At 42.6% G+C, this 25,475-nt stretch overlaps 2 protein-coding genes across 5 annotated transcripts in view; both read left to right on the top strand.

The window, feature by feature from the left end:
- Bag4 (BAG cochaperone 4) overlaps positions 1-3,731 on the top strand; it is a 46,453-nt gene extending 42,722 nt beyond the window's left edge. The window contains exon 5 of the mRNA XM_045131631.1: positions 351-3,731. Coding sequence (XP_044987566.1) covers positions 351-836 — 486 coding nt within the window. The 3' untranslated portion in view covers positions 837-3,731. The remainder of the gene's footprint in view (positions 1-350) is intronic.
- Positions 3,732-11,690: 7,959 nt separating this feature from the next.
- The window catches only part of Ddhd2 (DDHD domain containing 2), a 57,443-nt gene continuing 43,658 nt past the window's right edge, over positions 11,691-25,475 (top strand). For 3 of the 4 annotated variants that reach the window (XM_045131421.1, XM_045131423.1, XM_045131424.1), the window contains exons 1-4: positions 12,344-12,362; positions 13,725-13,952; positions 16,050-16,240; positions 24,560-24,649. In XM_045131421.1, the coding sequence (XP_044987356.1) occupies positions 13,733-13,952; positions 16,050-16,240; positions 24,560-24,649 (501 nt within the window). In that variant the 5' untranslated portion in view covers positions 12,344-12,362; positions 13,725-13,732. Of the gene's footprint in view, positions 11,778-12,343; positions 12,363-13,724; positions 13,953-16,049; positions 16,241-24,559; positions 24,650-25,475 lie in introns of those variants that run through there. The other variant, XM_045131422.1, reaches the window with a different exon arrangement.

Raw genomic sequence — 25,475 nt, forward strand, 5'->3', positions numbered from 1 at the left:
CCTGGTTCGGCTTGGAGATTTTAATAAGAGAAAAAAAATTATTATTTGTTAAGTGACTGGATATGTTGTAAGTGATAAGATTGTGAGGTATTCACAAGAATGACTTTCAGCAGGATAAGTTCCAGCCATTACAGTTAAGAAATATTTTCCTTTTGTTTGAAAGGGCACCAGACATCTTTGTAGGACTTGTTTTTTTCTTTTTCTTAGATGTAAGGAGGGAGATCTAGTTTTATTGGTGGGAATCTTTCATGTACCTTCTTTGGTTAAGCAAAAGACATGAGCTAATAAATATGATGTTGATGGATTCCCATTAAGCAGCCTTTCCCCTCTTTTCGTTTTCCTATTCCAAGGATTCCCCATACCCTTGTAGCCAATCAGATCAAAGCATGAACCGGCACAACTTTCCGTGCAGTGTCCATCAGTACCAGTCTTCGGGAACAATGAACAGCGACGATTCAGACCTTCTGGATTCCCAAGTCCAGTACAGTGCTGAGCCTCAGCTATATGGTAATGTCACCAGGGAGCATCCCAGCACCCAGGAGCAGAGTGACAGTCTTCCTGAAGCATGTTTGTCTTCTGAGGAAGGTGCTCCTCCAAGTATTAAGAAGATCATACGAGTTCTGGAGAAGGTTCAGTATCTTGAGCAAGAAGTAGAAGAATTTGCGGGGAAGAAGACAGATAAAGCCTACTGGCTTCTGGAAGAAATGTTGACGAAGGAACTTTTGGAACTGGATTCTGTTGAAACTGGGGGCCAAGGCTCTGTCCGTCAGGCCAGGAAAGAGGCTGTTTGTAAGATACAGGCCATACTGGAAAAATTAGAAAAAAAAGGATTATGAAAGGATTTAGTATAAACCTGTTACTTACTTGGCCAAAGAACTCTTGAATTTGGTTAGCTTTTTTTTTTTTTTTTTCCTGAAATGCCTGTCGACAAGAAGCAATACTAACTTCTCTTTGATTTAAAGTTTTAAGAGAAGAACAGTTTGCAATGCCGGCAGAAGATTGGAAGAACATTGGAGTTGAGGGTTTTTTTCTTTTCCTTCACTTTTCAGGTAAATGTGGTAGAAACTGGAATTCTCAGTATTGCCAAGCCAACTCAGTCAAGATATTCATGGATATTTGCAGGCTGCTTCTTGTCAGCAGGAGGGAAATATCCGTTAAGTAACAGGCTAGCACAGACTATACAATCTCAGACCAGCAGGCTTTGCTCTTGTGGACATTTGGATTGTCATTGTTTGTACATCGTGACTGATACACTTTACATATGTATTATAGCTTAGACTTGAGCTTTCTTGGACCACTGTTTTGTTTGTTATTTGCAGTTTACAAATATATCATTATTCTCTACTTCTTGGTACATTTTGTAGTAATACATTTACTATAATTATTCAAGAGTCTATATTAACAGCTGGATAGAATGACAGTTCTGAATGAATTTATGTCCTTTCACCATTTGAATATATTGCAATGTGTAGTGAGTTCTTGAAGTTAATTGTCTCCCTTTTTGTAAAGTTAGAAGAGTTCTACTTTTCAGAGCAGGAGAGGAGGTGAATTTGGAAATTAGATTAGCATAAGAATGAAAATTTTATTTCTTTGCTTTTCGTTGTATTTGGGTAAAACTTAACTTTAAAATTACTCTTTTTGAATGAAGTATAATGTTTCACTATTGCAATTTCTATAGAAGCCCTTATGATTAAAAACATGAATTAAATGCCACCGTGAGTAGAAATAACTGCAAAAAAGGAAGAATATGATCAGTTGATAATATTGCTCTCCATTTGTTTCTGGGGCATATTAGAGCTCAGTTTATCCTTAATGAAAAGGGAAGGAGATTCATGCTCAGGGAATGAGTCAGCCATAGCTAGGGTGGGGAAATTAAGTGTTTTCATTTAGGTTTGGCCTTTATTTCCTAGAACAAATTTCATAGAACTGCCTGTTTCATAAAAAGATGTTATTATTATTATTAACAATCATTGTAGAGCCAAATTGAAGACATGGATATTGAGGAGTTGAGGAGGTGGTTCAGTCAGTAAAGTGCTTGCCTTGCGAGTGTAAGGGCCTGATTTGACCCCCCAGGACCCATGTAAATGCCAGGCATGTTGGTACATACTTGTAATCCCAATGCTGGGGTGGCAGAGACAGGAGGAGGTATGGAACTCACTGGCCATCTGGCTTAGTCTACTTGGTGAACTCCAGGCCAGTGAGAAACCCTGTCTCAAAAAAGGATGCCCTTCTTTTGTCCTCTGCCCTTGCTTGAGTATCCATCATTGTTTTATAGATGCTTAGGTAAATGATTTTCCTTTTATCTTTGTCATGTAAGGTAAGATTGAGTACACAGTATCTGCTTTTGCAAGAACAGCAATTTTCTAATAAGCTATCACAGCAATATATTTTTTTAGATTAAGAGGTTTATTAGTAATACTAAGTCCGTAGCCACATCCTCCTTTCACAGTCTGATGCTAACATTGGATGAGGAGAAGAATTGGAGTAAAATATTGTCTGAGTCTTACAGTTGGGATGAATGATTTGGTGTATGTGACAATTTTATTGTAGAATTCACTCATTTTGGCTTAATACAGGAATATTTCTAAAAGGCTTTTCTATGAAAATCCATATATACTTCAGGATAAAAAGTAAGGAGAAACCTTAAAACTGTGTTACTAATGAGACAATGACTAATTCAGAAGAAAACATTGCTGTTTAATTTAGTGGATGCTCAAGATACAGTTGCACAAGTTCTTGATTTATATATATATATATATATGTTCATGTTATACACAAATATATGTGTGTATGTGTATCTTAAGTTATTTTTCTAAACTGCTGAGATGTTTTAAAACTTACAGAAGAATTGTAAAAAAAAAAAAGTTCTCATGTACCCTTGATCCATCGTCCCCTTATTTTGACATTTTACTTAGGTAGAACATTTGTTAAAATTAAGAAGTTAATGTCATTACAATGCTATTAATATTAACTGAAGTAGGGAGTTAAAAGTAGAAATGTTATGAGCCTTTTCGCTAGCATTCTCTTAACTGTGCCAGGCTCTTTTTTTTTTTTCCTAACATTTAGCATCTGCGAATTTGACAATGTATTGTGAGAAGATACCTGATGTTGTGATGTGTTTCTTGTGTTACTATTGATCACCACGCTCAAGTGGTGTCTGCTAGGATTTTCTGCTATAAGCTTACCATGTTTTCCTTTATTATTACTAAAGATTCACTAGAGATACTTTGAGACTATGCAAATGTCCTGTTTCTGCTTAAAATTTACCTACTCTTCTTACTATCTGTTGGCAGATCTTACCTTGTGACAGTTACTGTGGTGTTTTAGTGGTAATTTTCTATTAGTCTCACTTCTACCTTTAATAATTGGGATGTAGCCTCTGAATTTATATTTTTTAATTACAATAAGATATTCAGGATAGGTATAAAATTAGATCTTATGGATGTAAACCATGCTAAAATTATTTCAAATGCTAGTATCAATGAAAAGAAAGCTAAGTTGTTAACATGTCTCAGAAAATATCATGAACTTAAGGAAAACAGTATTTATGATTTACAAAATTTGTTCAGTTTTTTACTTAATACTGACTTGAAACTGAAATTAGTTTTCTTTAGAAATTGCACAGCACATCCAAACTTTTTAAGAGTGTCTAAATTTATATTACTTTGGGAATCTTTTTTTTTCTTTTTGTCAAAATCTTGAATAAAGTTACCTAGACCTGGCATGATAAACACAGGTATGTTTTATTTATATAAATCCCTTTTGTTGCAAATAGAAATACAATATAAACTTTTAAACAGGTCAACCTAATAAAGTGTTTGGGACGCAGGCTATACTTGTCTCCACCTGTTGGTGCAGAGTTGTTTTATATGGGGCCTGGGGAGATGGCTCAGTGATTAAAGGCATTTGCTTATAAAGCCTGCTGTGGCTCAGTTCCCCAGCCACCCACATAATGCTAGATATAAAAAGTGTTGCAAGTGTCTGCTGTTTGTTTGCAGTGATAAGAGGCCCTAATACATGCCTATACATGCATATACATGTTCAAATAAAAATAATTAAGATTTATTTTTATTCATTAGAGACAGAGAGAGGAGAGGGAGAGAGTGAGTGAGAAATGGGTGCACCAGGGCTTCTAGCCACTGCAAACGAACTTCAGATACATGCACCACCATGTGCATCTGGCTTATGTGAAACTTTAGGCTTTGCAGGCATGTGCCTTAAGCACTAAGCCATCTCTCCAGCCCTAAAAACAATTTTTAAAAAAGAATTGTTTTAAATGCTTTGGGCTGAGGCATGCACAAAGCCCTGGGTTTACCCCCCAGAAGCACATACATCGATTTTGTCAGCATGCCTGTAATCCCAGCATTTGGAAGATGGAGGCAGGAAGATTAGGTTGAAGTTCCACCTGTTTTTCCATATCCTGTATCTTTTTTCTTTTTCAGCTTATTGTTCTGTTGTGGCAGAGCATATTTTCCAGTAGATTCCTAGAAAAGACTTCATGGGACATATTTTGTTGTTGTTTTTGTTTTATATGAGGCAGGGCCTCATTGTAGTCCTGGCTGCCATGAAACTCACTTTGTAGCCCCAGGCTGGCCTCAAACTCACAGTGATCCTCCTAGGTTAGCCTCTCAAGTGCTGGGATTAAAGGTGTGCACCATCATGCTTGGCTACATAATGTTTTAAGATTTTGCATAATAAATAATGTCTGTGCCACCTGGCACTGGGTTAATAGTTTAATTGGGTGCAGAATTCTAGGCAGCAGTTAAGAATTTTGCTGGGCATGGTGGCGCATGCCTTTAATCCTAGCACTTGTGAGACAGAGGTAGGAGGATCGCCATGAGTTTGAGACCTCCCTGAGACTACGTAGCTAATTCCAGGTCAGCTTGAGCTAGAGTGAAGAAAAAAAAAAAAGAAAAAAGAGGGCTGGAGAGATGGCTTAGCAGTTAAGCACTTGCCTGTGAAGCCTAAGGACCTGGTTGAGGCTCGATTCCCCAGGACCCACGTTAGCCAGATGAACAAGGGGGTGCACGCATCTGGTGTTCATTTGCAGTGGCTGGAAGCCCTGGCACGCTCATTCTCTCCCTACCTCCCTCTCTCCCCCCCTACCCCTCTCTCTGCCTCCTCTCTGTTGCTCTCAAATAAATAAAAATTAAAATAAATAAAATAAAATAAAAAAGAGGGCTGGAGAAGATGGCTTAGCGGTTAAGGCATTTGCCTGCAAAGCCAAAGGATCCAGGTTCTATTCCCCAGGACTCATAAGCCAGATGCGCAAGGGGGTGCATGCATCTATAGTTGCAATGGCTAGAGGCCCTGGCACACCCATTCTTTCTCTGTCTGCCTCTCTCTCATGAATAAATAAGTAAAATATATTTAAAGAAGAAAGAAAAAAAGGGCTGGAGAGATGGCTTAGTGGTTAAGGCGTTTGTTTGCCTATAAAGCCAAAGAGCCCAGGTTTAATTCCCCAGGACCCATGTAAGCCATATGCACAAGGTGGTGCATGTGTCTGGAGTTGGTTTACAGTGGCTAAAGGCCTTAGTGCGCCCATTCTCTCTCTCAAATAAAATAAATTTAAAAAGAAAAAAATTTAAAAGCATGTTCTGTTGTTTTGTACTTTACAGAGTGGCTGTTGATGTATGACTTTTTTGTTGTTGTTTTGTTTTTTGAGGTAGGGTTTCACTCTAGCTCAGGCTGACCTGGAATTCACTATGTAGTCTCAGGGTGATCACTCATGACGATCTTCCTACCTCTTTCTCTCAAGTGCTTGGATTAAAGGCTTGTGCCACCATGCCTGGCTTTTTTTTTTTTTTTTTTTTTGTATTGATGACAGTAAACCCTGATAATTCCATCCCCACTTGCCTCCATCCCCCTTTTAGTTAATCTTTCTTTTATTTTGATGTCATCATTTTTCCTCCTCTTATGAAGATCTTGTGTAGGTTGTATCATGGATACCCAGGCCATTTTGTGTCTGGAAGAGTGCATTGTAAGCAGTCCTACTTTTTTGGCTCTTACATTCTTCCTGCAACCTCTCCCACAATGGACTCTGAGCCTGTGGTAGAAATGTTTCAGTGCAGAACACTGCTCTGTCACACATCAGCACTATGGTGACTTTTGTGTCATCCCAGTGGACATTGCCATGTGAAAAGAAGCTTCTCTAACCTCTATTTTTTTTCTGTTTTTTTTCCCCCCCTAGGTAGGGTTTCATTCTAGTCCAGGCTGTACTGGAATTGATTATGTAGTTTCAGGGTGGCCTCAAAGTCATGGTGATCCTCCTACCTCTGCCTCCCGAGTGCTGGGATTAAAGGCGTGTGCCACCATGCCCGGTTTAACCTTCAATTTTTTTAAAAAATTTTTGGAGTTTGTATTTTGAGGCAAGTAAGCATTAATAACTGTTGGCCCATCTCTCCAGCCCTGATACATTTCTTTTTTTCAAGCTAGGTTCTTATTCTAGTCCAGGCTGGCCTTGAACTCAACTACCTCAGCTCCAGAATGTCAGTACTAAAGGTGTGCCTTCCCATCCTCAGCTCATACATTTTTATTCATTCTTATTTATTTATTTGAGAGTGGCAGAGAGAGAGAGAGTGGGTGTGCCAGGGCTTCCAGCCACTGCAAACGAACTCCAGACATGTGCGCCCCCTTGTGCATCTGGCTAATGTAGGTCCTGGGGAATCGAGCCTCAAACCAGGGTCCTTAGGCTTCACAGGCAAGCGCCTAACCTCTAAGCCGTGCTGAACATATACAAAGCCAAGCCCTGGGTTCTGTTCACGTCTGTAATCATACATTCATGTACTCATGGATATTTATTTTATACACTGGATAGAACTTGCAGTCCTTCTGCCTCAACTCTCAAGTGCTGGGAATTGTGGGGTCCTGAGTTCTTTCTCTGGAGCCAGCCACAGTCCCCCCAAAATGCCCAGCTAACTGGGGTGGGTGAGTGCATGAAAGTAAAGGACTTTTGGGAGTTTTGGTGAACAGCTCTCTCAGTTTACTGTCAGTGAAATGGGTTTATAAGCATCTGAGAGTGGGGGAGGGACCCTAAGAGCATTGGATGTACCAAGTGCATTGCTGATGCCTAATTAGCATATGGGGACATTCATTCTAGCACGTAGGCAATGGTGGGGGCGGGGCAAGGGGGGTCAGGTGATCTAGGGTCTACAGACTGTAAAGGCTGCTGGCTGAAAGGTCACAGGGCTATGAGCAAAGCCTAAATTCAGGTGTGCGGGACTTGGAGAGGGAGTGGCCTCCTGTAGCCTGGTGGTCCTTAGCCTTGCCTGGCAGTTCAGGCCCCCTCCTGAAGGCTCCAGCCTGTGCCTGGCAGTGCCCAACAGGGAATCACAAGTGTGCATCACCAACTGTATTCATTTTATATGACAGTTTGATACTATCTTATTTATTTTGGTGCTCAAATTGGGAAATGGGGCTCGTATTGTTTGGGCTTATATTTCCTTTGTTGCTGTTGTTGTTCTGTTTTTTTATTATTTTTTTATTTTTTAAAGTAGGGTCTTGGTCTAGTCCAGGCTGACCTGGAATTCAATCTGTAGTCTCAGGCTGGCCTTGAACTCATATTTCCTTTTGACATACGTAGTCAAATAATCACAAGGAGAAAAGTCTGAGGCTGGGCATGGTGGCCATACCTTTAATCTCAACACTCAGGAGGGTAAGATAGGAGGATCACCAAAAGTTTGAGGTCAACCTGGGCTACAGAATGAGTTCTGGGCTAGAGTGAAACCCTGCCTCAAGGAAAAAAAAAATGGCTGGAGAGGTGGCTTACCAGTTATGGTGTTTGCCCGAGAAGCCTAAGCACCCCAGTTCGAGTACTTGCATCTGGAGTTCGTTTGCAGTAGCTAGAGGCCCTGGTGCACCTTGCACCCTCTCTCTTTCTCTGCCTCTTTCTTAAATAAAGTGTACGCATTTAGTTCAGGGCAAGGTTTTTTAGCATGTGTATGCACGCACGTGTCACAGCATGTATGTGTTTTGAGAAGTGGTCTCTTGTTCACTGCCCCATTTTCAAGCACCCAGAGGCTCTAACCCTCTCCCCTTCTTGCTCTGGGTGTGCTGGGACCACAGAAGCCACCATGCCTTCTGTTTTGTGCATGTGTGTGGTGTGTGCACATGTGTGCAGATGCATACATGGAGGCTAGAGAAGACATGGGTGTCCTTCCTCCTCGCTCTTCTGTTTTTCTTTATTTTTTTTTTATTGACAACTTCCATAATTATAGACAATAAGCCATGATAATCCCCTCCACACACTTCCCCCTTCACAATTTTACTCTCCATTATATCCCCTCCCTCTCAGTCTTTTATTTGATGTCATAATCTTTTCCTCCTATTGTGTAGGTAGTGCCAGGCACTGTGAGGCCATGGATATGTAAGCCATTTTGTGTCTGGAAGAGGGCATTGTAAGGAGTCCTAGCCTTCCTTATTTTTGTTGTTGTGTTGTTTTTTGAGGTAGGGTCTTGCTGTAGCTCAGGCTGACCTGGATTTTACAATGTAGTCTCAGGGTGGCCTCGGACTCACGGCAATCCTACTTCTGCTTCCAGAATGCTGGGATTAAAGGCGTGCACCACCATGCCTCGCTATCTATTCTTTGACTCTTTAACATTCTTTCTGCCACCTCTTCCTCAATGGACCCTGAGTTGGAAGGTGTGATAGAGATGTTTCAGTGCTGAGCTCTCCTCTGTCACTTCTCAGCACTGTGGTGCCTTTTGAGTCATCCCAGAGGTCACCACCATCTGAAAAGAGAAGCTTCTCTAACCAAAAGTGAGAGTACCTTTAATAGGTGGTATGAACATTTAAAAAAAGTGCTTACTAGGCAGTTTGGTGAGCATAATATATACAATTAGGCACACTTCAGCAGGCATTACAACCCTAGGGTTCATGACTTCCCTTATGCCCAGCTGAATCAAACTCAAATGGCCTCAGGCCCTCATGCATGCACAGCAGGTGCTCTAACCCATTGAGCAATCTCCCCAGCCCAGCGTGTGGCTTTTGCATGGGGTCTGGGTATCTGAGTACCTAAGTCCTCATAATTGCTCTGTAGGCACTTTGCCCACTGATCATCTCCCAGAGGCAAAAATCTTTAAAAACAATTAAAAAAATACATACATACACACACACACACACACACAGAGAGAGAGAGAGAGAGAGAGAGAGAGAGAGAGAGAGAGAGAGAGAGAGAGAGAGAGAGAGGAAGAAAGAAAGAAAGAAAGAAAGAAAGAAAGAAAGAGGGAGAGAGAATGGGCATGCCAGGGCCTCCAGCCATAGCAAACGAATTCCAGGTGCTTGTGCCCTCTTGTGCATCTGGCTTACGTGGGTTCTGGAGAGTAGAACAGGGATTCTTTGCCTGCGCTAAGCCATTCTCCAGCCCCAAAACAATTTTTATCTGCAGATGTGGGACCTGAGGATATGTGGGGCCAACTGTACTCCCAACACTGTCCATGTGTGCAGATAGTGCTTGTTTTTCCTTCACTTCCTACCACAAGATGATTAGGCTGATCTTGTATGTTTTGTATTCCAATCATTTGTCCAAGAAGCCCTGGTTCTCTTACGTGAGATTGGTAATAGAAACTATGATCTGGGGCTGGGAAGGTAGTTAAAGGCACTCACTGTCAGGCAGAACCTGACAGCCCAGGTTTCATTTCCCAGTACCCATGTGTTGTAGTAAGGTTCACATTGCTGGTAGAAATTACCCAACCAGGAGCAACTTGTGGGGAGAAGAGGTTTATTTTGGCTTACAGGCTTGAGGGGAAGTTTCACGATAGCAGGGGAAAACGATGGCATGGGCAGAGGGTGGACATCACCCCCTGGCCAATGTAAGTTGGACAATAGGAACAGGAGAGTGTGCCAAACACTGGCATGGGGACACTGGCTATAACACCCATAAGTCCGCCCCCCAAAATACACTGCCTCCATGAAGCGTTAATTTCCAATTGCCATCAGCTGGGGAACCTTGCAGTCAGAACACTTAAGTTTATGGGGGACCACCTGACTCAAACCACCACACCATGTAAAGCCAGATGCGCAGTGTACCAAATGCGTATGTCTGGAGTTTGTTCACAGCAGCAAGAGGTCCTGGTGTGTCCATAGTCTTTCAAATAAATAATAAATATTTTTTAAAAAGTTTTAGTGGTTCATAATGTTAAAAGAAAAAAGGAAGAAACTATGGTTTGGGTTTTGAGAGTTTTGTTTCCCATTCTTTGTTGGATCTATGGTTTGCAAACACTTGGTCTGTCTAGAGCTTTCTTTCTTGTTCTTTTTTTTTTTTTTTTTTTTTTTTTGAGGTAGGGTCTCTCTAGCTCAAACTGACCTGGAATTCATTATGTAGTCAGTCACCTGCTGCCTCTTCCTCCCAAGTGCTGGGATTAAAGGTTAAAGGCGTGGCCTAGCACGTCTGGCTAGAATTGTTTTTTTCTATACCCACCTCCCAAGATAAAAGTTCATATTTATAGCTGTGTGCTGGTAGATTATACCTTTAATCCCAGCCCTCAGGAGGCTGGGGTAGGAGCATCATTGTGAGTTTGAAGCCAGTTTGTGACTACAAAGTGAATTCCAGGTCAGCCTGGACTAGAATGAGATGCTGCCTCGAAAAAACAAAAAAGTTCACACCTGCAGGCATGCGCAGCAGGATCTTGCGCCTGCTAAACAAGTCCTCTACCACTGCAGTTCATCTCCAGCCCTCTAGTATCTTATTTAACAACCAAAGGAAGTGAGGTTTTTCACTAAATAAAACCGGACAGCTGGGCGAGTCTTCAAACTTTTCACTTTGCAGTTCAAGGTGGCCTTCAACTCGCCACGATTCTCCTTCCTCGGCCTCCTGAATCCTGGGTTGCCAGGCATGAGCTAACACATTCTGTGAGTTACATCATCTTGTTTGGCGGAACACATATCCACATATCGTTTGCGGTGTCCCCAGCAGTTCCTGACTCCGGTCAAGTTCTCGTCTCTGACGTTAGGGATAAGGTTTTTTTTTGGCGGCCTCTGAGCGTTCATAAACAAGCAAGGGAGAGTACTCAACACGCCAATCATGATGCGCCCGTGGTGGTGGCGCAAGCTTTTAGTCCCAGTCCTGGGAGGCTGAGACTCGCGGCGACTCCGAGGCCAGCCTGGGCTTCCGAGTGAGGTGCAGGTCAGCCTGGGCTAGGAAGACCGTGCTTGCCAACGCAGACCCGTTCCCAGCGCCCAGATAACGGAGGTCTGCAGCCGCCGGCCCACGCAGTTCCCCACGCTCCGGGGCAAGTGCTGTCGTCAGGCCGGGGATCCCTGGGCGCCCCCCGGCCATTGGGGTCGCCGGGCTGTGCAGGCCCGCGATGCCCTCTGGTCAGTGAGCAGCTCTGCTGGAGTCCGCCCCGTCCACTCCACGCCGTTAACGGTGAAGAACCTGGACCGCCCCTGGCAAAGGCTCTGGGCCTCGGTTCCCTTTCCCCGACCCCACCCGCGGCCGCTCGGGAGGAGGGCGCCTGCCCGCAGGAGGACCCACGTCTCGCGCGACTCCCCGAGCCTCTCGCGACACTTCCGGCCGGTCCTCCCCCCCCCCCCCCGCCCCGAGTCTCCCGGCCCACCCGTGGCGGTCCACGCCGCGCCCCGACTCGCAGCCGGGCCCGCTAGCCCGCCCGCCCGCCCGCAGGCAGCGCGGAGGAGCCGGGGCTCGGGCGAGGCTGCAGGCTCCGCCCCGCGCCTCGCGTCCGGCGGGAGACTGGAGCCCGGCCGCCGCGGGGACATGCCGGGGCTCCTCAGCGGGGACCGGCGAGCGTGAGCCGCGGCCGGGAGGCCGGCCGGGACAGGTCCGTGACGGCGGCGGCGGGCGGGCTGGGCCGCGGCCCCGCACGCACGCTCTCGGTTCGGGGAGGAGGAGGAGGAGGAGGATGCGCAGCCGGGAGACTCGGGAGCGGCCCGGCCCATCAGGCTCCGCCCTCGCCCCACTACCGACTGTCCCCCGCCCTGGGGTCCTCCGGGCTGGCCCGGGACAGCCGGAGTCTGCAGCGGGCACGGCCGGCGCCTGGGGGCGGGGCAAGAGCGGGAAGGGGCCCGAAGGCCCGGGAGCAGGTATTTCCAACCCTCTGTGCCCGGGCTGGCAGCCCTCTCCCACCCTGGGCTACGGGGTGCGCTTGCCTCTTTGCCTGCTGTCATGGGTTGGACAGGTAGAAATCTACCCGTCATTTTTCTCTGAAGAGGCTTTTGAGGTCACTTGTTACTTTTCATCTGAACCGGGGACGCTAGGACCGGGTGCGCAGGTGCACCTTGGCCGCAGGCAAGGCTTTTCTGTTTTGAGTATGAACGTTCTACAGCGGCTAATTGAACACGTTTTAAGGATAAGTCAAAATGGTTCCTAAGTGTTTTTCTGTTATTTTATTTGTAAATGTGTTAAGGTAAGTTCCTGGAGCCTTAAACCTAGGTGTTTAATTAGGACATGACGCACTAACTTGGTTGGAGTAAATTTGCTGCCTTTGGCAACTAGGTTCAGATGGAAACTTGTAAAATATTTTGCTGTAATCAGTTTTAACCATATGTTTCTTGAAATTCTAGGCTTGTTTTACACCTTGCTGTTTGAGTAAACTATGCAGTTTTCTGACACTTGGAGGCCCAGGGCAAAATGATCTAGTAGAAACATTTATTTAAAACCCCCCTCTTGCAGTAGTTTGACATTTTGATTTTTTTTAATTAATTAATTTATTTATTTGAGAGAGAAAGAGGCGGAGGGTGTGGAGGGAGAGAGGGAGAATGGGCATGCCAGGGTCTCCAGCCACTGCACACGAACTCCAGATGCGTATGCCACATGTGCATCTGGCTTATGTGGGTACTGGTTAATCAAACCTGGGTCCTTAGACTTTGCAGGCAAGTGCCTTAACCACTAAACCATCTCTACAGCCTGACATTTTATTTATTTTTAAATTTTTAATTTATTTGCAAGCAAAGAGAGAGAGAGAGAAGAACCAAGAACACAGAAGAGAAAGGGAATGGGCTCCCTATGGCCTCTTTGTCACTGCAGAGGAACTCCAGCGTACTACTTTGTGTATCAGGTTTTACATGGGTACTGGAGAAGCAAACCTGGGCTGTGAGACTCTGCAAGCAAGCCCTTTAATCATGGAGCCATTTCTCTAGCCCACATTTTTATTTTTATTTATTTTTAATTTTTGTTTTTCAAGGTGGGGTCTCACTCTAGCTCAGGCTGACCTGGAATTCACCACGTAGTCTCAGGTTGGCCTCCCCTCGAACTCACGGTGATCCTCTTACCTCAGCCTCTTGAGAGCTGGGATTAAAGGGGTGTGCCACCACACTGGCCACAGTTTTATTTTAAAGGCTTACATAGCTCTGCCCCTCCATTGGTGCTGTCTGTAGCCTCTTTTTTTTTATTTTTTATTTTTATTTATTTATTTGAGAGCGACAGACACAGAGAGAAAGACAGATAGAGGGAGAGAGAGAGAATGGGCGCGCCAGGGCTTCCAGCCTCCGCAAACGAACTCCAGACGCGTGCGCCCCCTTGTGCATCTGGCTAACGTGGGGCCTGGGGAACCGAGCCTCGAACCGGGGTACTTAGGCTACATAGGCAAGCGCTTAACCACTAAGCCATCTCTCCAGCCCTTATTTTAAATTATATAGAATTGTTACTTTTTTTCAGCAAGTAACTGTTCCTTAAAATGACCAGTTTTTTTGTGTGCCTGCACACACAAACAATGACATTGTCAATAGAGAAAGGTAATTTGTTCTGACAGTTTCGCCATGTCTTTTAGAGAGCGGAATGTCATCTGCGGAATCACGCCAGGAGCAGTTGTCCCCATCAGCTCCATCACCGGCACCAAGCTCATGTAGTTCCTTTGAGCTCATAGACATGGATGCTGCCAGCTTGTATGAACCAGTTTCTCCACATTGGTTTTATTGTAAAATAATAGATTCTAAGGAGACATGGATTCCTTTCAACACTGAGGATTCACAGCAACTAGAAGAGGCATATGACTCTGGTAGGATAAAAATGATGACTTAAAACAGACTTTCATCTCTCTCAGACTAACATGTAATAGCTGTTAAAAATAAGTTCTTGATTTTTTCCCATTTATTATTCTGTGCCTGTGTCAGATGTAGGTTCTAGCATTTATGCAAATGCTCTAACACTGATAAATAAATGAGAAGTATATGTACACATATATATTCTTTCTCATTTTTTTTTCTTTAGTTTTTTGAGGTAGAGTTTCACTCTAGCCTAGGCTGACCTGGAATTCACTATGGAGTCTCAGGGTGGCCTTGAACTCACAGTAATCCTCCTACTTCTGCCTCTGGAGTTCTGGGATTAAAGATGCACCACCACGCTTGGTCCCATGTATATATTCATTCTTATCTGCAGTCCCCGTCGTCCCTGTCCCCCCACCACACACACACACTTTAGCTCATGTGACCTGGAATTAACTGTTTAATCCCAGACTGGCCTCAAACTCACAGCGATCCTCTTACTTCTGTCTCCCAAGTGCTGGGATTAAAGGTGTGCGCCACCATACCCGGTTTTTACTTTATTTTGGTTTCCTGAGGTAGGGTCTCATGCTAGCTCAGGCTGATCTTGAAATTAACAATGTAGTCTCAGGGTGGCCTTGAACTCACAGCAAACCTCCTACCTCTGCCTCCCTAGTGCTAGGATTAAAGGAGTATACCACCATGCCTGGCTTTTTTTTTTTTTTTTTTTTCAGTTTTAGTTTTAGGTTTTGCAGTTTTGATTTTTTGTTTGTTTCGAGGTAGTGCTCCCTCTATCCTAGACTGACCTGGAATTCACTAGGTAGTCTCAGAATGGCCTCAAAAGTTACAGTGATCCTCCTACCTAAGCCTCCCAGGTACTGGCATTAAATGTGTGTGGCTTCACAGGCAGTGCCTTACTGCTGAGCCATCTCTCCAGCCCCTTGTTTTCTTTTCTACATATCCCATATTGGTACTCCCATAATTTATACTATTTAAGAAATTGATTTATATCTTGAAAACAGTATCTACTATAATGTCTGTATAGTTATCAAATAATATCTTAATATCTTTTACATTCTAGGTTGTATTTTAGTTTTTGTTTAAGGAGAGTGTATGTGGTCACATTACAGAAGAATGAACTCTAAAATGTTTTTTCTTCTCATGAAACAACAATTGTGTTAGTTATGTTATATCAGCATGATTATCATTAATTACCTTTCATTTCTAATGCAATAACTTAGGAAAAATCTTTTTTTTTTCTTTTGGTTTTTTGAGGTAGGTCTCACTCTAGCCCAGGCTGACCTGGAATTCACTCTGTAGTCTCAAGGTGGCCTGAAACTCATGGTGATCCTCCTACCGCTGCCTCCCAAGTGCTGGAATTAAAGGCATGAGTCACCACACCCGGCTGGAAAAATCTTTTTGAATGACTGTATTCCCTCAGAAAAAGAACAAAGCTGTTTAAGTAGTATTTTTTTTTAAATCAATGAAATCTATTATTTTTAATTTTTTTTGTTTATTTTATTTATTTATTTGAGAGCTACAGACAGAGAGAGAGAGAGAATGGGCGTGCCAGGGCTTCCAGCCACTGCAAATGAACTTCAGACGTGTGCACCCCCTTGTGCATGTGGCTAATGTGGGTCTTGGGGAATAGAGCCTCGAACCGGGCTCCTTAGGCTTCACAGGCAAGCACTTAACTGCTAAGCCATCTCTCCAGCCCTTAAGTAGTATTTTAAAATGTTTATTAAAGCCACAAATGGGAAATGGGGTGTGGGGGGGATGGGAAGATGGCTTAGCAGTTAAGAGTCACTTTCTTGCTATGCTTGCTGGCCAGGGTTAATTCCCAAACCACCCATATGAGCCAGTTATGAAAAGTGGTGGAAGTGTCTGGTGTTTGTTTGCACACAATTAAATGAAAAATTAAAAAAAAAAAACAAGCAAAATGCCACAAGTGCTTTTGACATTCACAAAGTAGTTCATGAAAAATATACTATTTGAATTTCATTTTATTTAATATGTATCTAAAACTGTGTACATGTTTCACAATATTACTTAGAATGTTGTAGTTTGGGAAATTTATTGTGAAATATATCTTTCCCCTTTGCCACTGTTAATAGGAAAATATTGCAATGGGAGAGCTGTTCCCACTGATGGAGGCAGATATGATGTTCATTTAGGGGAGAGGATGCGGTATGCCGTGTACTGGGATGAACTGCCATCGGAAGTGAGACGATGTACCTGGTTCTACAAGGGAGACAAAGACAATAAATATGTCCCCTACTCAGAGAGCTTCAGTCAAGTTCTAGAGGTAGGCCTTTGACCACTTCTTGGTTACTGTTTTCATCATTTTTTAAATTTTTGTTTTTTTCTTTTTAGGTATAGTCTTACTCTAGCCTAGACTAACCTGTAATTCACTATGTAGTCTCAGGGTGGCCTCAAACTCATGGTAACCTCCTACCTGTGCTTTCCAAGTGCTGTGATTAAAGTCGTGTGCCACCATGCCTGGCTCTCGTGTAACATATTTATTTTTAAATTTTTTATTTCATTTTATTTTTAAAAAGTATTTTATAGCTGGGCATGGTGGCACATGCTTTTAATCCTAGAACTTGGGAGGCAGAGGTAGGAGGATCGCCAGGAGTTCGAGGCCAGCCTGAGACTACATAGTGAATTCCAGGTCAGCCTAGGCTAGAGTGAGACCCTGCCTTGAAAAACGAATAAAAAAATTGTTTATTTATTTGAAAGAGAGAGATAGAGAGAAGGGAAATGGAAGATAAAGAAATGGGTGCTCCAGGGCTTCCAGTTACTGCAAAGGAACTTCAGATACATGGGCCATCTTGTGCATCTGTCTTACATGGGTGATGGGGAATTGAACCTGGGCCCTTAGGCTTCACAGGCAAGCACCTTAATCACTAAACCATCTCTTCAGCCCTTAAGTTTTATTTTTTTTAAGCAGGTTATCTTCTTATATCCCCTCTCCCTTGCTCCCTTCCACTGAGGACACTCCTCAGTGGAGTAATTGGTATTCACTCTAGGGTCCTGAAGGCCTCAGTCAGTCTCTGGGGTAGGGGAGCAGTGCCTTGGCTAATCCTGCCTACTCTGTAGCTATTACAGTCTTTCCACCCCTTCTTACACAATGTTCCCTAGCCTTGGAGGGCAGGTTAGAAGTCTACTTTAGTGTTGAGTTCTCTTTAGCCTCTGGATTTCTGCTTTGATAAGGTTTGAGTGACCACAGTGTCAGTCATCATTTCCCTAGAGCTGGTTGTCAGGCTAACATTGAGAGCAGTGCTCATGTTGCTGCTTCCTCTGCAATGTCTCTTGGACCCCTGCAGTCAGTTGTCTTTCACTTTTTACTTTTTATTGGCAAGTTCCATACAAATACACAATGTACTATGTTCATAATCTCCTCTCACTATCTTCCCTTTTCCTTCCTCTCTTATCTTCCCTCCATAGAATCTCTTCTTTCTAACTAGTCTCCTATTTTTTAAAATTTATTTTTATTAATTTGAGAGAGAAAGAGAAGGAGGCAGGAGAGAGAGAATGAATTGGCACACCAGGGCATTTAGCCATTACAAACAAATTCCAGACATATTTGCCACCTTGTGCTTCTGGCTTACCTGGGAAATTGAAGACCTGGGTCCTTTGGCTTTTCAGGCAAGCACCTTAACCACTGAGCAATCCACCCAGCCCCTAGTCTCCTTTTTATTTTTGATTTTCCAAGATAGGGTCTCACTTTAGCCTAGGCTGACCTGGAATTCACTATGTAGTCTCAGGCTGGCCTGGAACTCACAGTGATCCTCCTACCTCTGCCTCCTGAGTGCTGGGTTTAAAGGTCTGTACCACCACACCCACTACAAACTCCAGACACATGTGCCACCTTTTGCATCCAGCTTACATGGGTACTGGGGAATTGAACCTGGGTCCTTTGGCTTTGCAGGCAAGCGCTTTAACTAAGCCATCTCTGCAGCCCTCTCTTTTATTTTGATGACATCATCCTTTCCTCCTGTTACGATGGTCTTGCGTAGGTAGTGTCAGGCACTGCCAAGTCATGGATATCCAGGCCATTTTATGTCTGGAGGAATGTGTTGTAAAGAGTCCTACCCTTCCTTTGGCTCTGACATTCTTTCCACCACCTCTTCTGTAATGAACCCTGAGCCTTGGTCCTTTGGCTTTGCAGGAAAATGCCTTAACTGCTAAGCCATCTCTCTAGCCCACCTGCTTAGATTTTTTTTTTCTCCACGGTAGGGTCTCATTCTAGCTCAGGCTGACCTGAAATTCACTAAGTAGTCTCAGGGTGGCCTTGAACTCATAGTGATCCTTCTACCTCTGCCTCCCGAGTGCTGGGATTAAAGGCGTGTGTCACCATGCCTGGCACCTCTTAGATTTTTTTTTTAATTTTTAAAATTTTTATTAGCATTTTCCATGATTATAAAAAAAATCCCATGGTAATTCCCTCCCTCCTCACCCCCCATACTTACCTCTTAGATTTTTATTAACCCTCCCCCTTTCCTTTACTCAATCTCTTCCCCTGACTTTACTTAGGCCTTTCCACCCCCATTAATTTGTTCTACTTACATCTCCTTTCTAGCTTACTGGCCTCTGCCACTGAGTTTTATTCCAACTCACATAGAAGTCAATTCATTTGTTGCTAGGATCCACATATGAGAGAGAATATGTGACGTTTGGCTTTCTGGGCTTGGGTTACCTCATTAAATATAATCCTTTTCAGATCCATCCATTTTCCTACAAATTTCATAATTTCATTTTTCTTTACCTCTGTCTGTGTCTTTTGGTTGGGGCATTGAGGCCATTGATATTAAGAGTTATTATTGAAAGGTGTGTGCTTATTTTTGCCATTTTTCTTGTATATATGTATTTTGTTTGTGTGTTTTGTAGTTTAATTATAATATGAGTCAGTAGCTCTTTCCTGATTTTGTGTATTTGGCATTCTGTAGGTTTCCTGTATCTGTATTGGCATCACTTTCCCTACTTGGGAGAAGTTTTCTTCTATGATTTTATTGAAAATACTTATTATGTTGCATGCCTTTAATCTCAGCACTTGGGAGGCAGAGGTAGGAGGATCGCCATGAGTTCGAGACCACCCTGAGACTACATAGTGAATTCCAGGTTAGCCTGAGCTGAGCTGCAGTGAAACCCTACCTTGAAAAACCAAAAACACAAACAAACAAACAAAAACAAACAAACCTGTTATTTTATTTTTTGGTTTTTTGAGGTAGGGTCTCACTCTAGTCCAGGCTGACATGGAATTAACTCTGACATCTCAGGGTGGCCTTGAACTCATGGCAATCCTCCTACCTCTGCCTCCCGAGTGCTGGGATTAAAGGCGTGCACCACCACGCCCAGTTTATGCTATGAATTCTTATGTTTGATTTCTTCATATTGTCCCAAAGGTCTTGAAATTCCCATTCATGTCTTCCTATTAGTTTGTCTTTCTCTTCGTTGGACTGTATTAGATCTGCCACCTGGTCTTCTATTTTAGATATTCTGTCCTCTCCTTGATCCATTCTTTTTTTTTTTTTTTTCCTTGATCCATTCTATTGGTGAGATTTTCTACAGAGTTTTCTATTTGACTTTATATTTTATTTCTAGTATTTATTATTGGAATGTTTTCATTATTTCTATTTCCTTACTCATGTTTTGTATTGACCTACTTATTTCATTAAGTTGGTTTCCTGTAATCTCTTAGGATTCCTTCAGGAGTTGGTTTTCTTCTTTGATTTCTTTTAACAGATATAATCTTTTTTTTTTTTTTTTTTTTTTCCAAGGTAGGGTCTCACTCTGGCTCAGGCTGACCTGAAATTCACTCTGTAGTCTCAGGGTGGGCTCGAACTCTCAGCGATCCTCCTACTTCTGCCTCCTGAGTGCTGGGATTAAAGGCATGCGCCACCATGCCCAGCTTAATCTTTTTTTTTTTTTAATCTTTGTCAGGCATTTCATCTACAGCAGTCTCATTGGAGGTTATTTCTGATAAGTTTACAATTTTTGGTAGAATTTTATTGTCTTGATTTTTTTGTGTGTGTGTGTTTCTTGTATTATAATGTAGAAGTTTTTGCATCTTGAGGTAATTTGATGTTTGGATTTTCTAATTATCTGCAGTGTTCTTAGCCATATAAATTTGATTTTATATATCTTCAGTGTAGGAGTTTAAGGTGTTAGGTGTAGTTCTTATACTCCAAGAGCAATAGCAGAAGTGACGCTAGGTGTTGAGTTTGCCTGCTATTCAAGTATTGTAGTAGACTGAGTGAAGCAGATTACTGGCAAATTCTAAAATTCAACTAAGCAGTATAGACATTTATCAAAACCAGCACAGAATATTTATACAAGTGTGGGAATTAAGCTAAACAGATAATCTAATAAAGCCAAAGTCCTTAAGAGAGTATGTTACCCCACACCCTTAATCCTGTCAACTGGGAGATTGAGATTTATAGTCTGAAATAGGTTCCAAGTCAGCCTGGGGCCGAGTGAGACCCTGCCCCCAATAGTGACTTAAGAAAAAGACCAAGGCCCCTAAAATCAGAAAACATCAAAGGCAACAATAAGGAACACCAAAATATAGCTTATTTGAGAAGGGTAAAGCCAACCAAAAATATATTTTTTCAAATGTAATATGTAACCTTTCCTAACGTGGAAAGAGAGATTAGCACTTCCAGTGCTGGCCTATGTATCTGGCTATATATAAGTAGGTCCTGTTACTTTTGGGATGGCTTCCAATCTCACCAATGCTGAGTGCCCACTTCAATCAGTGGTGGGCAGCTGGGGGTGAATGAGTTCTCCAGATGTTCACGGCCCTGACAGCTAGGGATGGGAGACTGCAGGGTGCACGGAGATGTACCGATCTGCTCCATTGGTCCCGTTTGTATTCTCCTTCAGCTCCTGCTCCGCTGGTCTCTGCTGTCTTCCCCTTCAGGTTTCTTGGCTTTATGAGGAGGCTGAAGTTAGTGGAAAATCCCCTCACCTTGTTTCTGCTCCTGCCACTCTGTGCCACTGGGCAGGAGGGCTCGTGGATCAGGAGGACTGCTGGCGCCTCAGCGCGATTCTGGCTGGTTTCCTCCTTTCTGGAAGATCATGGTCTCTCCTGCATCTCTGATGTGGTTGATAATAACTTATACACCTTCACTTTTCAGTAGAAGAGCATATTGTGCCGTATTTCTCTTTATTTCCCTCCCGAGGCTGCTGTGGTGCGGCTAGTATGCTGCCGTCTTACCCCGAAGTCCTCTTGTGCCACGTTTTTTGTCTGGCTTTACAAGAGTGCTGGGGAATTAAACATGGGTAGTAGGCTTTGCAAGCAAGCACCTTTAGTAGCCAGTGAGTGATTTCCCCAGTGCCCGCTTCAGTTTTTCTTTATATATATATCTATATATACTTTTCTGACGTATTTTATGAAAATTTCAGTAAGTTTGGCTTCTATGTCACATTGATTTTTTAATTTTAATTAAACTTTTTTTTATTATACTTATATAAATATTTTTATTTATTTGTGAATGAGAGAGAAAATGGGTATACTGGGGCCTTTTGCTGCTGCAAATGAACTATAGACACATGGGTTACTTTGTATATCTGGCATTGCATGGGCATTAGGGAATTGATTCTCTGCCAGCTGGCTTTGCAAGCAAGACTCTTTAACCACTAAGCCAGCTCCCCAATCCTCCTGTGTTATATTTTATAGCATTCCTTTTTGCAGTTTCAGGATAAAGTAGTTTTATTTTAAGATTTAAAACATTATATTATTTAAAAATCTTACTTACTCATTTATTTATTTGAGAGAGAAAGAATGAGAATGGGTGCACCAAACAAACTCCAGATGCCTGCACCCTCTTGTGCATCTGGCTTACATGGGTCCTGGAGAATTGAACTGGGATCCTTTGGTTTTGCAGGAAAGAACTTTAACCTCTAAGCCATTTCTCCAGCCCCAGATTTAAAATATTATTGAAAAAAATTATTGAAACTGTATTATGCCTTTTATTTATTTTATTATTATTATTATCATCATTAATTTTTGTTTGTTTTTTTGAGGTAGGGTCTCATTCTGGCCCAGGCTGACCTGGAATTCACTATGTAGTCTCAGGGTGGCCTTGAATTCAGGGTGATCCTCCTACCTCTGCCTCCCGAGTGCTGGGATTAAAGGCGTGCACCACCATGCCCGGCTCTATTATTCCTTTTAAATTAAATGTGAAAAATTCCCCTAATGGTAGTTATTGTTAGTATTTAAACTATGGCCACAAGATTGATCTTTTTGCCTTGTTGTTCTTTTTATTTTTAAAAAAATATTTTATTTTTATTTATTTATTTGAGAGAGAGGAGAGAGAGAATGGGAATGCCAGGGCTACAGCTGCTGCAAAGGAACTCCAGATGCATGTTCCACATTTGCATATGGCTTATGTGGGTCCTGGGGAATCGAACCTGGGTCCTTTGGCTTTGGTGACAAGTGTGTTAACCACTAAGCCATTTTTCCATCTTGCCTTTGTTATTCTTGCTCTAAAAAATGTTCATCTTCTTTAAGTTGAAATAGGACATGATATTCTTTTTTAAAATAAAAATATATATATATATTTTGGTTTTTCGAAGTAGGGTCTCATTCTAGCCCAGGCTGACCTGGATTTCACTATGGAGTGTCAGGGTGGCTTTGAACTCACAGCAATCCTCCTACCTCTGTCTCCTGAGTGCTGGGATTAAAGGCATGTGCCACCATGCCCGGCTTTAAAAATATTTTTATTTGGGCTGGAGGGATGGCTTAGTGGTTAAGTGCTTGCCTGTGAAGCTTAAGGATCCGGTTCGAGGCTTGATTTCCCAGGACCCACGTTAGCCAGATGCATAAGGGGGTGCACGTGTCTGGAGTTTGTTTGCAGTGGCTGGAGGCCCTGGCGTGCCCATTCTCTCTCTTTCTGCCTCTTTCTCTGTCTGTCGCTCTCAAATAAAAATAAACAACAAAAATATTTTTTAAAATTATTTATTTATTTATTTGAGAGATACAGAGAGAGAAAGAGGCAGAGAGAGAGAGAGAGAGAGAGAGAGAGAGAGACTGGGCGCACCAGGGTCTCCAGCCACTGCAAATGAATTCCAGATGCATATGCCACCTTGTGTATCTGACTTACATAGGTACTGGGGAATTGAGGCTTGAACCAGGGTCCTTAGGCTTCACAGGCAAACATTTAACTGCTAAGCCATCTCTCTGGCCCTGGACATTAATATTCTTGATAGATATATATTAAAAAATTAAAAAGTGAATAATGGTTATCTAATCTAAGTGAGTTTGTAGGATTCCCCCCCCCCCTTTTGGCCTGTACTAACTAATGAATAAAATTGTTTTTTGTTTTGTTTTGTTTTTTCAAGGTAGGGTTTTCAGCCACTAGCCCTGGCTGACCTGGAATACACTATGTAGTTTCAGGGTGGCCTTGATCTCATGGTGATTTTTCTATCTGTGCCTCCTGAGTGCCTGGATTAAAGGTGTCACTACCATACCTGGCTAATTTTTAAAAAAATATTTTTTTATTTATTTGAGAGAGAGAATGAGGCAGAGGAAGAGAGAAAAAAGAGAGAGAGAATGGGTGTGCCAGGGCCTCCAGTCACTGCAAACAAACTCCAGATGCATGCGCCACCTTGTGCATCTGGTTTACGTGGGTCCTGGGGAATTGAATAAGGTTCTTTGGCTTTGCAAGCAAGCACCTTAACCAGTAAGCCATCTCTCCAGCCCCTGGCTAATATTTTTGAAGCTAAGTCTCACTCTGCAGTCCATGCTGGCCTTGAATTTATGGTGATCCTCATATCTCAGTCTCCCAAGAGTTGGGATTAAAGAAGTGAGCCACCACACCAGAGTTATTATTTTCTGTTTGTTTGAGGCAGGGTCTTTCTGTGTAACTTTGGTGTGGAACTTACTTGGTAGGTCAGACTTTTCTCAAACTCAGGATATTCCTGCTATTTTAGCCTTTTGGTGCTGAAATTACAGAGGCTACTGTACGTTGCTGTTGTCTTTTTTTTTTTTTTTCCCAAGGTAGGGTCTCTCTCTCTCTAGTTAGTAGTTCAGGCTGACCTGGAATTCACTATGTAGTCTCAGGGTGGCCTCAAACTATTGGCAGTAATCCCCGCCTACCTCTGCCTCCTAAATGCTGGGATTAAAGACCTGCGCCACCACACCTGACCAGTTGTCATTTTAAAAGGATTTTAATGGACTGTGGATATGGCTTAGTGGTAGAGTGCTTGCCTAGTAATCCAAGGTCCCAGGTTCGTTCTCCAGAAAAGGGAATTAAAATTTTTTTTGTTTATTTTTATTTATTTATTTAAGAGTGACAGATAGAGAAGGGGGGGGGGGGAGAAAATGGGCGCTCCAGGGCCTCTAGCCACTGCAAACAAACTCCAGATGCGTGCACCCCCTTGTGCATCTGGCTAACGTGGGTCCTGGGGAAGCCTCGATCCGGGGTCCTTAGGCTTCACAGGCAAGCACTTAACTGCTAAGCCATCTCTCCAGCCCAAAAGGGAATTTTAAAATTAATTTGCTTAATTGGAGAACAATTTTCTTATTGGGTCTCATTAGTCTAGTAATGTTTATTATAGTAAGTTTGACTTTTAACAGAAAAGTTATTAGAGAAGTATAATGAAATATGTATTTTTTAAGGAAACGTACATGCTTGCTGTAACTCTGGATGAATGGAAAAAGAAACTGGAATCTCCCAACAGAGAAATTATTATTTTACACAATCCAAAGGTAAAGTACATTTTGAAAAATTTATTTATTTGCAAGACAGAAAGAGGCAGGGAAAGAGGGTGGGAGGGAGGAAAAGAATGGGCACACTAGGGCCTCCACCACTACAAATGAACTCCAGATGCATGCTTCACCATGTGCATCTGGATTATGTGATTCCTGGGGAATTGAATCTGGGTCCTTTGGCTTTGCAGGCATATACCTTAATTGCTAAGCCAGGTATGGTGGAGGCATACCTCAGGAGGCAGAGGTAAGAAAATTGCTGTGGCCAGCCTGTGACTACAAAGTAAATTCCAGGTCAGTTGGGGCTAGATTGAGACCCTACCTCGAAAACCAAAAAGAAAGAAACCAGAGTTGAAAGAAACTAGAGTTGAGATTTCACTATATGTATGAAACATAGATTTCTGTCCTTCAAAGTGTATTAGATAGAGGTTAATGTAGGCTATGTTTCTCTGATCTGATATATATATATATATATATTTATTTATTATATTTTTTAATATATGTATATATTTTTTAATTTGTTTTTGTTTTTAGAGGCAGGATCTCACTTTCTCCCAGGCTCTGTTGCCCGGGCTGGCATTGAACTCATGGCAATTCTCCTACCTCAGTGCTGGGATTTAAGGTGTACACCCCACACTTGGGTTTTTAAAATTATTTTATTTTATTTTATTTTTGGTTTTCTGAGGGAGGGTCTCACTCTAGCACAGGCTGACCTAGAATTCACTGTGTAGTCTCAAGATGGTCTTGAGCTCACAGTGAACCTCTTACCTTAGCCTCCCAAGTGCTGGGATTAAAGGCATGTGCCACCACACCCGGCTTTTTTTTT

Source organism: Jaculus jaculus, chromosome 12 (genome assembly GCF_020740685.1).
Source record: "Jaculus jaculus isolate mJacJac1 chromosome 12, mJacJac1.mat.Y.cur, whole genome shotgun sequence".
In the NCBI taxonomy this organism is placed as follows: domain Eukaryota; kingdom Metazoa; phylum Chordata; class Mammalia; order Rodentia; family Dipodidae; genus Jaculus; species Jaculus jaculus.